The sequence below is a fragment of the Poecilia formosa genome, unplaced genomic scaffold (assembly GCF_000485575.1).
Source record: "Poecilia formosa unplaced genomic scaffold, Poecilia_formosa-5.1.2 Scaffold58, whole genome shotgun sequence".
Classification (NCBI taxonomy): Eukaryota; Metazoa; Chordata; class Actinopteri; order Cyprinodontiformes; family Poeciliidae; genus Poecilia; species Poecilia formosa.
Window position 1 is genome coordinate 684529 of NW_006799997.1, and position 14605 is coordinate 699133.

At 44.7% G+C, this 14605-nt stretch overlaps 2 protein-coding genes across 6 annotated transcripts; one reads left to right on the forward strand and one right to left on the reverse strand.

Moving 5' to 3' along the window:
- The first annotated feature begins 113 nt into the window (after nt 1–113).
- Nucleotides 114–7330, forward strand: fam171b (family with sequence similarity 171 member B). 4 transcript variants are annotated; one of them, XM_007553699.2, is made up of 8 exons: nt 114–482; nt 774–1007; nt 1637–1729; nt 1812–1970; nt 2043–2213; nt 2292–2417; nt 2898–3021; nt 3126–7330. In XM_007553699.2, the coding sequence occupies exons 1-8, from the start codon at nt 299–301 to the stop codon at nt 4432–4434; spliced, it is 2400 nt and encodes a 799-aa protein (XP_007553761.1). In that variant the 5' UTR covers nt 114–298; the 3' UTR covers nt 4435–7330. The 4 variants fall into 4 exon arrangements, with proteins under 4 accessions (XP_007553761.1, XP_007553760.1, XP_016527786.1 ...); XM_007553698.2 differs by having other exon boundaries at nt 115–482; nt 3123–7330; XM_016672300.1 differs by having other exon boundaries at nt 115–482; nt 777–1007; nt 3123–7330.
- Nucleotides 7331–7562: 232 nt separating this feature from the next.
- On the reverse strand, nt 7563–12301 carry zswim2 (zinc finger, SWIM-type containing 2). 2 transcript variants are annotated; one of them, XM_016672301.1, is made up of 10 exons: nt 12118–12301; nt 11063–11219; nt 10907–10983; nt 10422–10462; nt 10142–10352; nt 9797–10048; nt 8764–8848; nt 8609–8676; nt 8486–8540; nt 7563–8024 (listed from the first exon to the last, which is right to left on the reverse strand). In XM_016672301.1, the coding sequence occupies exons 1-10, from the start codon at nt 12267–12269 to the stop codon at nt 7596–7598; spliced, it is 1527 nt and encodes a 508-aa protein (XP_016527787.1). In that variant the 5' UTR covers nt 12270–12301; the 3' UTR covers nt 7563–7595. The 2 variants fall into 2 exon arrangements, with proteins under 2 accessions (XP_016527787.1, XP_007553763.2); XM_007553701.2 differs by having other exon boundaries at nt 8381–8540; nt 12118–12289.
- Between the last annotated feature and the right edge of the window lie 2304 nt (nt 12302–14605).

Genomic DNA, 14605 nt, shown 5'->3' on the forward strand with positions numbered 1-14605 from the left:
AAAATTACATATATATGAAATATTTATTGCATACGAAATATTTATTGCATACGAAATATTTTGTACATTTAGGTTAGCTTTATTTCAGTCAGTTAGTGGGGCATCTGTTCACGTCAGACGATCTTCGAACACACGCCCAGCCTCAGCATCAGCGCATCATTTTTTTTTTTTTCCACGCGCCTCTCCCCTCCACCCTCGGCCCTGCGTGACGCGCACAAACACTGCCGGACCTCCCGATCCTCGCGCTCTCCTCTCGCGCCTGCCTCGTTATGCCTTTGATCCCCGCCGGCCTGCCGCCATGTCCGCTGCCGATCGCTCCCTGCCGCCGCTGCTGATCCTCTTTCTGCCGTCTTCGCTGCTGATCTGCCTGGATGGACCGCTGAGAGCGGCGGCGGAGGGCGGAGGCCTGTCCTCACCCCCATCTCCGCTCGGGGACAATGGCGTCCCAGCCGCCGTGGGAGACACCTCAGCTCTGGCTACAGGTAAACATCAGCAGATGATGCCAGGACAAACCCAGAGAAACAGTGTTTGTGTTGGGAGACAGAATGTCCATGAATAACGGTCCAAAACAGTTCCTTCATAATTAACCCAGAGCTGCTGACCTGGAGCCTCTGTGTTAATGAGGACCTGGTGGATTGGAGGTGAAGCTCCTGGATCTTGTGTGTGTCGGTGTAATTTTCCATAATCTCAGCTGCGCTCACCTCATCACTTTTTCATGGACCTTACGCCTCATCACACGTGCAGCTCTGATCTCCTCCTTGCTTTCTCCCCAGAAGCCCAGTTTTCCTTGAAGGTTCTGGTGAGAGACCTGGTGACCCGCCGGCCGCTGGCTGGGGCCTCCGTGGACGTCTACCTGAACCACACCTCAAAGAGTTCAGCCCAGACGGGGGAGGACGGGGAGGTCCTGCTCTGGGTGCCCTACAATCCGGGTGTTAGTTTGACTCTGCTGGGCAATAAGGAGGGGTATGTACCCACCCCCCTGCCCTGGAGCACCACTAAGAGACCAAGTGAGTGACAGAGACGGTACCGTTAGGAACACCTTCCATGTTATTTACAGTAAAGTCAGCAGAACCCTCAGCCTCCCTTACATCTGCATTGTTCATGAGTGTTACTGAGGCGCTTCTGACAACACACAAGATGCGCTCTGCTTATTTTATTGACTCCATCAACGTGTCACCAGACCATCTTTGTCCTGCTCAGAAACAGGGAGGCTGGGGGCTCCTGATGGGACAAAGGGCTCCTCTCTATTGTCTTGTGTCCCCCAGTGGGTATGGGTTTGGCAGCGACGCAGCAGGGAGGTGGCGGTCTAGATGGAGGATGGAGCAGGTGTTTTATGGCTCTTGTTTTTCAGAGACACCTCCCCTTTGTGCTTGTGATCCAGACTGAGGAGTCCTAGGAAGACGCATGACAATGAGGACTCCACCTAGTGGTCAATGTACACAATTGCATCTTTGTTTCTCTTTTCCCCCAGTCCTATCCAGCACCCTGCTAATATAGTGTTTTTGTTCCTATTACACCAGATGCCTATTTCACCAGAAGCAACCCATTTTTTGGTTCCACCAAAATATGGAACCTTAAAGTTCCATTTTTGTCTCAAACGTGTTGTTGATCATAAACATTTTTGGTTTTATTACAGTTTTCTCCGCTGTGACGTTGCTGCTGCTCCCTCACAGTCAGGGAAACATCTGGCTGTTTGAAGACTCGGTACTCATCACCAGGAACTTACCTGGTAGGTTCACCTTCATCTCAGTGAGACAATTTACATAAAAACACATTTTCAAAATTTTTTATTACGCTTCACCTTTTCACAGACAGCTCATCCCAACCTAAGGCCAAGTTCCCCAAGAACCTCCTCACAGTTTCTGATAAAAGCAACATCTCTTCACTGATGGCATACCTGACTGTGCCACAGCACCACCTGGCAAAGGACTGCACCAACTGCACCCCAGGGATCATCAGCAGTAAATCTGGTTAGTATTTTATTTGACTTACTAAGGGTCGTCTGAACCTGGAGATTTGAAATTCTTATGAAATCTTTCCAGTGCTCAGAAGCATCGAGCTGAAGGCAGTAGCAGCTGTCAGTATTCAGTTGTATTCCGGCAGCCAGGAGCTTCAGGTCAGAGGACCCATCCAAATCAGCCTGCCGCTGGAACACAACACTCACTTGAGGTCCTCACACACAGTACCTGCCTGGGCATTCAACCTGAAAACAGGTAGGTGTAAAACTCTTTGAGAATATCAGAATGCACGAGTGACATAAGCTTGACTACATGAACCGATGCTCTGCGAAGGCGCCTGGGAGAATCACGGTCTGGGAATAGTTAAAGCAGTTGGTGACGAACTGGTTTGGACATACACTGCGTCCCATCTGGGCTACTGGATCGCTGCCCCCCACCCTTCGGCAAAAGGTACCTCAGGTGTGTTTTCTACGTCACATAACGGTGCTGCGAAAACATGTTTTACGCCTTCGGGATTTTATTTTTGGCCTTAATAATCACATCGATAGCTGAACTCTTTTGTTGTTGTAGAACCATCAACCTTAACCGAGGCAAGTTAGGTGTGTAGAACTTTTAGATGTTTGTCTGAGTTCTGTGACCTCCTGCATGAGTTGGGGATGCAAATTCAGACTAATTTTTATAGGTTGGATACCCCTTCACCAGTGTTTCATATTTTATCCATTTTCTAGATAATGTTATCTCTGGTTTCTTGTCTCTTTAGATTGAGAGAGGTTGTGTAATATTTTGAATTTTATCTCAGTTCCATTGATTACTTCATTGTACAGGTTGCTCATGAATCTGAATTTAAAAAATGTGATTAAATAAGGTTGTAAACACCTTTTCACGTCACTTTAAATACGGTATCTGATACCAGGACAAACCTGTCATTTTTCTTTGTAGATTATTTCGGACACGTAAATTCTATGGATTTCATCTCTTACCACACTTATCTTTTGGTGGGAATACTGGGAGGAACTCTTGCCATAGTGATTGGATTCCTGTCCTTGCTTCTCTGTCACTGCGGGTAAGAAAAATACTCATCGCATCAATTATAGTACATATAAATAAAGGTTGCTGAGGGTCCAGATAACCAACCCAATTGAGTTTTGCCGTTTCCACATCCAGCAGTTCCCGTCAAGAAGCCACAAGGAGGAGAAGGGCCCGCTTTTCCAAACTCACTGTAGTAAAAAAAGACCAGACAACCTCCACCCACACAGAGGAGGGTTTGCTTCTCCGATCTGGTGACAACAGCCTTGCCTCCTGCAGTGTCCAGTGTGAACCTTCATCCACACCCAGACACAAAGCCAACTACAACATCTATGTGGAGGATCCGGGGAGTCTGACCGCAGCTCCTCCTTACGACAATATCACTTCAGATCGGATGAAAGGGACTCAGCCTCCGCCGCACTACATCAACAATGAGGACGTTGCTCGGATATGTGAGAAAGCAGAGCAAAATCGGGCCAACATGAACTCTGACAACTTCTTTCAAGACAAACTGGTTCACATCTACAACCAGCCGGTGGCGATTATTCAAGCTCCTGAGCTGTTTGGTGCTCAGGAGCAGCAGCTTCCAGGGTGCAAGGCTGCCACTTTCCCCAGGAACGGAGCTGAATACGACACTCATTCTGAGCCTGCGAACAAAGACAACTACACCCAGACACTACCCAAAGTCCACTCTCAAGGCGGGAGCAGTCCACAGCAGGGCAATCCGGATGAGCCTCAGCCTCTGGAGACACCCCCACCAGGACAAGGTCCTACTGCTAGTGTCTGGGGACGCTATAGTAACCTTCTGGAGTCCTCTGTATCTGTGCCAGGGACTCTCAATGAAGCGGCCGGTATGGAGGCCTTCAGCAGTGGCCACAGCAGCGAGCTCCAGGGGATTTCTGAACGCACCTTACTGGAACTGACTCGTGGCAAGTCCTCATCGGCTCACCCCAGGGCTTGGTTTGTGTCTCTGGATGGAAAACCAGCCGCCCAGGTTCGCCATTCCATCATCGAGCTCCAGAGTCGCCACCGGCCACCAAGCAGCAACGACACCAGCCTGGACTCTGGCGTGGACATGAATGAGCCCCTGCAGAACATCCGCGACATGGAGCGTGACAGGCCGTCGATGAGGGGCTCCTCCCTGCCGCATCACGGCAGAGGCGGCCGTTACGTTGAGGAGCAAGACCTGAGCAGCAGCGAGAGCGGCACCACTGCCACTTGTACTCCAGAGGACCCTTCCCTAAGGAACATTCTAGACGGGAGCAGTGGAGCTATTCCCAATATTCCCGAAGAGCGGGACGGGATGGATACATCCAGCGCACAAGAGGACAGCGAGTCGAAAGGTACACCACCACCTCGACGACTTCGGAAGGTGAGAGAAAGAGGGAAGGCAGAGAAGAGAAACACCAAGCACGTCCGGGAGGGAAGACCTTTGACCAAGAGAAGTTAGAGCTCACTTTAGACGTACACTTGAGTGACTGGAATCACGTTCTCAAATTTGTGTTTACTTAGGCAATGTTGTTGTCGAGTCCCGTGATTGTACAACTTTGCCAAAGAAAGCATAAGCTGACTGACGATGCGCGGCACATCTACGGTGTTTCACATTGAATCCTGACGCAGGTGCCGTTTAACCCTCCCGTTATATTGCGGGTCAAATTGACCCATTTTAAATTTCAAAAATCTAAAGAAAACTGTTAAAAGTAGTTTTTTTCTGTTTGGAATTTCTTCTGTTTGACTTAATAAGCATAAAGAGCATACGAGATGAAAATTGGTTATTTTATGTAGTTTTAACCCCCTTCACATCTACATAGAGGAGTCAAATGTAGGTGTAAAAAGGGTCAAAAGTGATACTATTTGTTTGTTTGCAACTGTGAGACTAATTTCACCTGATACACAGACACACAAACACACACCCTCTCCCTTTTCTCTTTACCTCACTAGTAAACTGTGAGAAGCCTTTTCTGTTCTCATGAGCAAATCTGATCCATGTTGAGTGGACACAGAGGAGGGGGCAAACATATGAATATACAAAAACCTTAAACATTGTACAATGTAGTCGTTTTCAGATTTTCAGTGTCCTTAAAAAGGGGGTGAGGGGCTAACAGAGGGGCCCTGTGACGGCTCTAAAAAGCAAGAACATGTTGTGCTCATGAACAATTTGCACAAAAGTGTTGAAATGAGCACTTGAAAGGACCAGAAAGAAAGTATGACCCTTTACTACTATGCTACCAAAGGAAGAATAGACAACTTGGACAAGATTACTAGGTCATACAGCACACTGGCAGTAAAAAAAGAAAATATATATATATATATAATTTTCATGTATAACCACAGATTTTTCTTTGTAGGTTTTCCTAGTGGATGTAAAAAAAATAATGAAGAAAATATTGTTATTGCTGTAAATATTGATTGAAATTGTCAGCAATAATCAGATGTAAAATTGTTTCAGGGAAAATATTTGGATTCTGACACGACTACACTGAGAGGATTACTGCTACAACGCAGAATTGAACATAACGGGAGGGTTAAGAGGTTTCTGCACCTCATCCTGTCATTTCCTCAAATCTGAACATCACCAGCGAGATTCTTCAAAGCTAATACAATACGTAACCATTCCCAGTGTTTGCATTACAGAGGGTGCCTTTCTTACTGCCTGTAATCACAAAATGTAATTAGTTTACTTGTATTTATTGAAAATCTGAATCTGTAGGATGGGCAGTTGTACCGATCCTCACCACAAATGCCTGCTTTAAATTCAACAAGCTTTCCTAATTCTCAGTACTCTCACTTGATTTTTGAACATACTGCCTCAATAGGACTGCAACACTGAACTGGAGAAAGACTAACACACAAGTACAGAGCTGCCACATGACTTTCACACGTGATATACGATATCTTAGGTCTGCAGTTGCTTTTATTTGCATGAAAATGAATGTTTCCTTTAGCGAGTGAACACATAGATCCACAGAGTAAATAGGAGGTCAGAATAGCTTTTAGACAACTCGGTGACCGAATGTTTTTACTGTCAGGTCTTGCCATACGACTCAGTGTTGCGCTGCCAATTGTAACTATTCCATTTCTGGGATTTTTACTCAACAGTTAGAGAGGAGCGAAGGAGCCGATATTTGTTTATTTCCAAGTTTTAGAAATGCATTCAGGGGATCTACCTTAATGGGTTTATATGCTTTAACGTAAAAATAGGTTTTACTTTCATCGTCCACTGATCCAGTCAGGATACTTTTAGGCCAGGATCTTGATACGTTTTCCACGTCGTGGTGCATGATTTGAATGATCGACTATCAAACGGAGGGTTGAAGTCGACTAAATGTTTTTATGCTTTTGAACTGCCAAGGGAGCTAGTCACACACCTTAGTTTGCGAGTCGTGGAAAGCGAAAGCCGACGTCTTTCCTGTCAGTTGCTGCCGCGCAAATTCATGCAAACGCACATCTTTGCGGTAGTTGTGATAAATGGGGGTGGGGGGAGTGTTATAGTGGGTGGGTTAGGTTTCCTGAAAAGACCCAGTCTGATCTGACTTATGAGCTTATAGGGCAGGCCAAAAGTTTGGAAGCACAAAACAGCATATTGGTATACTTTGCAACAAGATAACATAAAGAGACTTTTATTACAATGTATTTTGCTATATTTATCAGGTGTTTGGATTGAGCTGCTATTTTCTTGAAAATAATTTTTGAAGAAAAGCATTAAACAGTTGTTTCCAAACTTTTGGCATGTCTGTATATTCTGAAAAATACATAGAGGACCAATAGCATCAATTTAAGATAGAATCCTTAAAAGGATTAAGATGACAAACATGTAGCTACCGTCACACTGTCATCAGTCCTGGGAACAACTAGCCTCGGTATATAAAGTTACGAAGCCTTCAGAGACATTTGAAACTGATCAGGATGAAACAGAATAATTCTCACCACAAATGAATATTTCTTGCAATTCAACTTCACCTTTATAGTCTTCCATTATAGCTCTACTGCTACATACTTTTAATCATGATTGATGCTCGATTCCGTATATTCAAGTGTTATCTTTTATATGTAAATACCATTTTCTGTGAGCACTAGTTTAATGACGTCACCTTGTTTATTTTTTTGGTTTCTATTTGAAAGAAGGTGGAACAATCTACTCATGTTGTGTTAGTGTGACTTATTTTAAGGTCGTCTCAGTGGACGGAGCCTTGTGAGACATGTAGCTTGATCACGAATACACTTTCACTCACCGGTCATCAGCTCGAAAACGCAACATCTCCCTGCTTCTTCGGTGAGATGAGAAGTAGTGTTCAACACTTTGTGCAGATATTCTTGTCGAGAACAATAAACCTGTTGTCGCTCTGGTTTTTGTAGCGATCCAGATGAATGTAAACTGTACTAAATTTGCTGTGGATCCATCCACCGTCACGCCTTTGGTTTCTTCCAAACGGGCCACCGCTTGTGTTTTTACCTTTGTAGTGATGTTAGTGTTCTTGTAGTTATTGCATCTTTTGAGAACTTGCTTAATAAACTTACTTCATACTAAAATACCCTAAAGGAGTCGGTTTACTGATCTAGTAATTAGACTAAAGTGGATTGAGTGAAACGTGCAGACATCCTAGTCTGCTTTTATTGTTTGTTTATTGAAAATCCGGTCATTCTCAGCTCCAAGCCGTCTCCCGTTGCGTCTCTAACAGTCTCCTTCTCCACGTCTTTCAGATGCACTTTGGCTTTCCTGGAGGCCAAAGTGCCGGGAAAACCTTGAGTCTTTTTGAAGGGATTCATGCTGGAATTCAGTGCTGGCCGACTAAAAGACGAGGCATCTATCAATACCTCTGAGTTAGGAGCGTGACGCGCAGGAGAAGGTTTGGTACTTTGAGCGAGCAACGCTGTCCCAGGGACAAACAGGTGTTTCAGGTCGTCTTCCTGGTGCTGGAGGGAGGTGACCTCAGGAGAGCTCTTCTTCCTGTCCGTTGGTCTCTGACAGTAGATGATGTATCCATCTAGGGGACAGGATCGTGACCTCAGGAGGATCTGGTCCACACAGTCCATGTGAAACTGAGGGAACAGACGAACAAACATCACGGCGCCTTCAAAAAGTATTAGAACGTCTTGAACTTCTTCACATTTTGACATATTACGACCCAAATGTCAGTTTATTTCACTGGGATTTTCTTTGTTCGTATTGTGAAGTGCCAGGAAGATCATTTCCTCTACAGAGAAGTTTAGTCTGTAGAGTTGAAGCTTCTCAACTGGATATGTCATTCTAAAACATTACACCTGTACTGTTTTTGTCTCATCTGACTTGTGTTCAACTATAGATGGTGGAGTCCGGAAAGGGACGCCAGGGAATGCATATCCCAGTTTTAAAGTTTGAAAACACTGGCAGGGTTAGCAGGAAGAGTTGTGGGTACCTTGTGTTGACAGGGCAGAGTTCGGAGCTGCTGACCCTGACCGAATCCCCGCAGGCAGATCCGACACTGCATCCCCTCATCCAGCAGCCGAGAGCCGCGCCTCACCTTGGCCACGGGGACACGCTCCAACACGAAGTCCGCAGGAGGCTCCGCCGGAGCGCTGAGGAGAAGACGGCAACACTTAGCAACGCGTGAGCACAGCAGGAACTAAATCCTCCCTGAACGCACCTTCCATCCCGTGGCTCTGGATCCAGGGTGGAGCCCTCAGTCACAGGAGTCCACTCCTCTTTTCTTGTCTGTTTCAAGTGAAAAAGGTTGTTTCATTCAGAAGCCGTTTAGGTCACAGCGGTGTGACTGGCTGAGGTTAAATCACAGAGCTTTACTGTTCTTGAAGCAAGAGGATGCTGCGAGTGGCTGCCTTTCTTCACGCAGGTCTCACAGAGATACAAAGAGCTGCAGAGGCTGCATCTGCAAAAGACACAACAGACTTCTTTGATCTGCTTCGTCTCGTAAGATAAATGCTATTCTGTTTCAGAGCATCCAAGTGAGAGAACTGGTCTGGTTCCCTTCTACTTTATCTTCACTCAGAGGAACCACAATTTAAGCTGGTGCCAGTTTAGGATTGGATGGAGAATTTGAGAGGAACCAACCAGGACTCAGAACTATAAATGAGGCTCACCAGTAGAGTCTGGCCTCTTCTCCTGCTGACTGACTCATCTGTCCATCTGCTGCTGCTCTGGAGCTCGGTTTGGTGAGTAAAAGGTTGTGGTGGGAGTCAGAGGACCAGGTACGTTTGGGGTCCCCTGTACATTTTTCTGCTTTACCAGGTAGGTAGGTCGGTGAGCCTTTTTGTTAACTAAGGATAACAGAGTTTTTTTTCTTTGTTTGTCCTTTGAGCTGACAGTCAGATCCTGTTTAGTTTCTCTGCTTTGCTTCAACCTAACTGTCCCTTTCTCTCCGACTATATTGGCAAAACAATCTTCTTTCCCAGAGGCCGTTTTATTGTGGTTGTCATGTTTCAGAGGTGTTCACACTATTAACACACCATTGTGGATCCATGTCCGATGAAAATCTGACTACATTTACTGACGATGGTGAGTTTGGATCGGTTGCGACGGTAAAACACATTCAGTCGGCACTAAGGAGACCACCCGATTTAACTACTGGTTTCTGACACAATGACTCCAGATTTTGACCTGATGCTGCAGCTAAGATGGAGTCAACTCAAACCTGTGTTTCTTCAGTGACCCATCAGCATGACCCAAAACCGCAGGTTCCTATTAGCTGATTTACTGTGTTAATAAACCATAGCAGCTAGCTGGTGTTTGCTTCCCCATCCTGTGCTGAGTTAAATTGGATTTGTCTCTTCTAAGGTGGGCAGCCTGGCTGCAGGAGTGTTGGTCTGGTCCAACCCACCTGTAGCAGGTCCCAGTGACCGGGCCCGCTCTGCAGCTGCAGCAGACCGCTCCCAGGTGTCTGTCTGCTCGCTCCCTCTCAGCAGCAGTGAAGAGCCTGGCTGCGTTCTTAGCCTGCTCCTGGAGCAGCTGCAGGGAGCTGAAGCTCTCCCTGCACAGGGGGCACCGCAGCATCTCCTGGCCGACTGACAGGCCCTGGTGGTCGGCCCACACCTTCATGCAGGAGATGTGGACGCTGTTACCACAGCCGTACCTTACAGGGACAGACAGAGAGCATCAGGAGATCTGACCCCAGAAACTGAGGTAAACGTTCCGGTCAACAGAAACCGCCGCGACCCAAACCCACCTGCAGTAACACACAGGCTGTTTTTTCTGCAGCAGCCCCTCCAGACAGATCGGACACACGTCCTGATTCTGAATCTCTTTCCGGCAGATGACTCCGGTCTCTTGTCCTGGAAGGCTCTGGTGGGGAGTCCCAGCAGCAGAGGTTTTAGCCTGGTGTGAACCCTGGAGAACCTCCAGCAGCTGGCGCTCTGATAGCCCCGGCTGAAATGCATCTGAAGTGGAAAAACACGACCTGTCGACGGATCAAAACTACAAAAGGTATTCAAAGCAGCAATGCTTACACTGGTGCTCTCTGGGTAGCCGGAATTTCCTCAGCAAAAGCCTGGAATCACACATTATTGGTTAGTGGGCAAAATCAATGTAAGGTTTCAAATATTCTTTTGTTTTAAGCAAATATACTTCAGTGTTAAGGTAATTACAGACCGCCAACTTCTGCTAACTAGTGAGTCTGCATGAAAATATGCCTTTACCTGGTGTGAAACAATAGAACATGTAATGGAATGTTGGATTAAAGCCCATTAAAAGTGTCATTATTTACCAAATGACACTTCGTGACGACAGTCATAAACACTCATGAAGTCTCCCTTCATGTTCCTGACCGGTGTTTTGTCATGGTTACGACAGTATCATGTCACTCTTAAGCACACCCCTTCAAAGTAAAGCGTTACCAAAATATTAAATGCAAGTTTGAAAGTTGCTGGCTCAATATGAAGAACCTGGACAACATTTGAATCAAATTGAGAAGCAAACTGTGTGTTAGTGATACCAGCAGATGTGTTTGCACGGCTGCTGCTCCCTGGCGAACGTTGGACAGGTGCACGTATGTCGCTCGCCCAGGCACACCTGGACAACAAGAGGACATTCTGGATCTTTTTGCTCCTTGATCTCTTGAGTGGACCCCCACTGTCCCAACGCGACCGACCTTAAAGTTTGCCGTCTCTCCATCCTCCTTGAGCAGGAAGGCAGTTGGGCCAAAGGACCGCAGCAGGAATACGGTGGAGCTGAGGGCTTGATCCTGGTGGGAGTTCACCGTGTCGCTGGGAACGTTCCTCCAGCCGGTTCGCCTGGACATCATGTCGCTGATGGGAGGGGAGCGAGGTATGGATGTACACCAGAACATTATGGGAAACGGATATAACAAAAGGACATGACATCCCATAAGCTGTTTACAAGGAGTGATAATTTGTTGCAACAACATAGAGACCATCTATGAAACATTATGGGATTGATTTCAGAGCAAAACATGATTATGTCTGGCTGGCAAGTGACACTGTTTATCATAGAAAACTAAAGAACCTATCTGTTAGGTTCTTTTGTTCAGATTTGTCAGATCTTTATGAAAGGCAAAAATTACAGAGACGTAAATAGGTCAACCTGTAAAACAACCAAAAAAAAAAAAAGAGAATACTTTTGAATTACAAATGTATTAATTTTATTGTAGGGAAACATGTCATTCACTTCACTTTAAGAAATATGTATTACCTGTTTATGCTTTAATATTTGGTTTTATTAACTATTCCTGCAGATAATACATATTTCTCTTGTAGCTGATAGTATGGCCTTTGTAGCTTGCATTAAATGACCTACTTTGACCTCTATTTGCTTTTTAATGTGGTTATGTAAACTCTAAAACAGCGCCCCTCATGGTGGCAGCACCTTACAGCAGCTCAGCCGGTTCTGATTGGTTCTTTTTCTAGTTTAGTTCATTTTCTGTCTGAATCGTTTCTATTTGGACAATTCCTCACTCTGATTCTGGACCCTTATCAGCTGGAATGATTCATGCTGTTACTTTGTAACTTTCAGACAGTTGTTACGCCATCCACGCATCGAAATGCCCGAAGCGACGTTGTTAATTTACAAACAGCTCGGCTCTAAGACGAGAATTCAAGGCAACAGACAAAGCGAACTGTTTGGATATTAAAACTGCTTAAATGAATACATAAATAAACTACTTCAAGTTAAAGTGGATAGCCTAACCTGTTTCGGCACGAACGTCTTAGAAAGTAACCTGAAATTTCCTGTTTTGCGCCAAAACGATAAGACGACAGAACTTTACACTCGAACCGACTCGGAGATCCTGTAGGCATGGTAACAGTAGACTTCTGCGTTTGACCGGCAGAGGGCGACATTGTCGAGAAATGGAAGATGCCCTTCCAGTTTGATCCGTTTTCTGCTGCTTGTAGACGAAACAGAAATAAATAAAAAAAACCTGTGTTGTTATTTGAATATTAGAAATACAATTGAAAATATAAAAACAAGCCAGGTCATTCAGTTCAAATGAAATTCAAAACTGTTTTATTTACCCCTAAGGGAATTGAATTGATATTCTTTGCATGTACCATGGAAGTTATTTATTTGTTCAAAGTGGTTGACTAAATGATTGACTGAGGAAACGGCAAGCTAGAAGAGCAGAGCTGCGATCTGGTTTGTGTGAATCGACTTCTTTTATTTGGACTGCCATCATAAAGGTTTGGTTCACAGCAATAAATAATTAAAACAAGCCAAGCAAACGGAACAACAAAAGGTGAGATGGATGATGGACATGGATGATGGAGATGGAGACGGTGAGTCTGTGCCCAGAGCAGAACTGGGCAAAGGCTTATTTTTCTCTCCAGTGCAAACAACCTGATGGTAACAGAACAAACCACTGGACGGAAAAACGCATTTTGACTTGACTAAAAAGACAACGTGAACACTGGGCTCAATAGAACTGGTGTTTAAATTTTGATATGCTGCTTTGTAATTGTTATTAGTGTTCTCACTATGATTGTTAAACTGTTTTATTAATTTCTACCAAATAACTATTTTTGCTCATTTACTGCCTCCGGCCAATTCTTTTTCCTTTCATCTTAGTTCCTGTTGTAACCACGTTGAACCTAGCAACTGGTCTATAACTTCTGAGTTATTTCACTTGACCACTTGAGCAGACTGAGAACAATAGCAGAACAAGAATGTTTCATTGCCACTGCCAATGGACACGGTCAAAAACAAACAAAAACAAGACATTGCAACAAAGTATGTTGGCTCCAGGTTTTCCTGCTACCTCAGACAGTGTGCGTTATTATGGCTTTGAACTTTGACCTGAAGGCAAAAATATGCTACAGAGTGAGAACTCATTAGCAGCTGAACTATAAATCCAGAATGTTTGTTGTTTCACCAACATATTTGATTTTGCGGGTAATTAAATGAATACAATTTTTAATTTTGGGGTTTCCTGATTGTTCAAATTGATATATTGTGCTATTGAATTTATTGTGCACCAAGTGCAGGTGTTTAAAGAAGCCACCCTGACCTTTGACTTTTGGTTTTGTTGACGATTTTACCTCAACATGGACCAGGAAATCCTTCAAATTTGTATTTCTTCTGTCGGTTTTTTAAGCTTTTCTCAGTATTCCATCGAGTTTCAAATCCACCTGCAAGATTTGAACCCGAACTGTGCGTCCACAACTGGTTAGTTGGATTTGACTGCACCCATGCAGAAGGAAATGCAGATCTGAAGCTGTACAGCAGGGATGTTGATTTCGCCTGTTGGTGGTTCTATAAGGACTGCCGAAGAGAGCCTAAATCAGACAGAGATGTAAGAAAGGAAACTGACTATTGTGTTTTGGCTCTATAGTGTCTGAATTCAGGTGCTGGTGGTATCAGCGGTACGTTCATTCACAAAAAACATAAAGAAACCATCAAACCGACGTAAGTAGCACAACTAGTTTTAAAAGTCATACAGGCAACATTCTAGAAGTGAATTTTTGTTTTAAACATAACCAAAGTTTAAATTACAAACACAATTTTACCCCATTGGCCAGACTGAAAGTGACCGGACTACCTTTCTGGGAGGGTACCGTTATGGCTGCAGTGGGTCTGTGCCCTTTTTTCTAGCAGGGTTGTGGAGACGGCCTTGTGCAAGTGTTGTGTTCAACCCGGATTGGTGCTCTGCTGCTTGTACCGCATGCAGCACATGGTAGGCTTTTCCCCTCTCCCTCCTCAGAAGGAGGAGGGGGTTGTTTTTTTCATTTCTGGCATTCTTTAAATGTTGAGCTTGGTGGACATAACGGTACAGATTGCAGAGAAAACCAAGAAGCTAAAGTGGTGCTACAGTCGTGACATCCATAAGGAGTATAAAATGTGGCCCAACGCTGGACACAACTTTGTATATTTTCCAGCATTCAAGCCTGTTCTTGTGTGTAACCAAATGTCATTAGTCAGGGTAACTGATGCTGAGAGGTTGTGCACAGAGACAAATGTGAATGAAGTGCAACACTGCATTTGGAGTGAGTGTTTTCAGTCAGAGCAGCAGGTAAGTTTGTTTTCAAAATGTGTTGATCTGTTTTTTTCTCAGCTGACTGGTCAGGAGGTTTAGGAGTCCTGCAAAGTTCCTTCCTCCCTTTTGTGTTCTTAGCTGTGTATGGTTGACATTAGTGAATGGCAAATGAAGCAAAGAAACCTTCCAGTCATTTGATAGTTAATG

Excerpts from the sequence above, each read along its gene's own strand:
- fam171b (XM_007553698.2), top strand. The coding sequence starts at position 299 with ATGTCCGCTGCCGATCGCTCCCTGCCGCCGCTGCTGATCCTCTTTCTG. Across the intron at positions 1,730-1,811 it reads CATCACCAGGAACTTACCTG|ACAGCTCATCCCAACCTAAG; the intron begins GTAGGTTCACCT and ends ACCTTTTCACAG. Across the intron at positions 2,418-2,897 it reads TTCGGCAAAAGGTACCTCAG|ATTATTTCGGACACGTAAAT; the intron begins GTGTGTTTTCTA and ends TTTTCTTTGTAG.
- zswim2 (XM_007553701.2), bottom strand. The coding sequence starts at position 12,269 with ATGTCGCCCTCTGCCGGTCAAACGCAGAAGTCTACTGTTACCATGCCT. Across the intron at positions 11,220-12,117 it reads AGACGTTCGTGCCGAAACAG|CGACATGATGTCCAGGCGAA; the intron begins GTTAGGCTATCC and ends CCCTCCCATCAG. Across the intron at positions 8,541-8,608 it reads CCAGAGCCACGGGATGGAAG|CGCTCCGGCGGAGCCTCCTG; the intron begins GTGCGTTCAGGG and ends TCTTCTCCTCAG.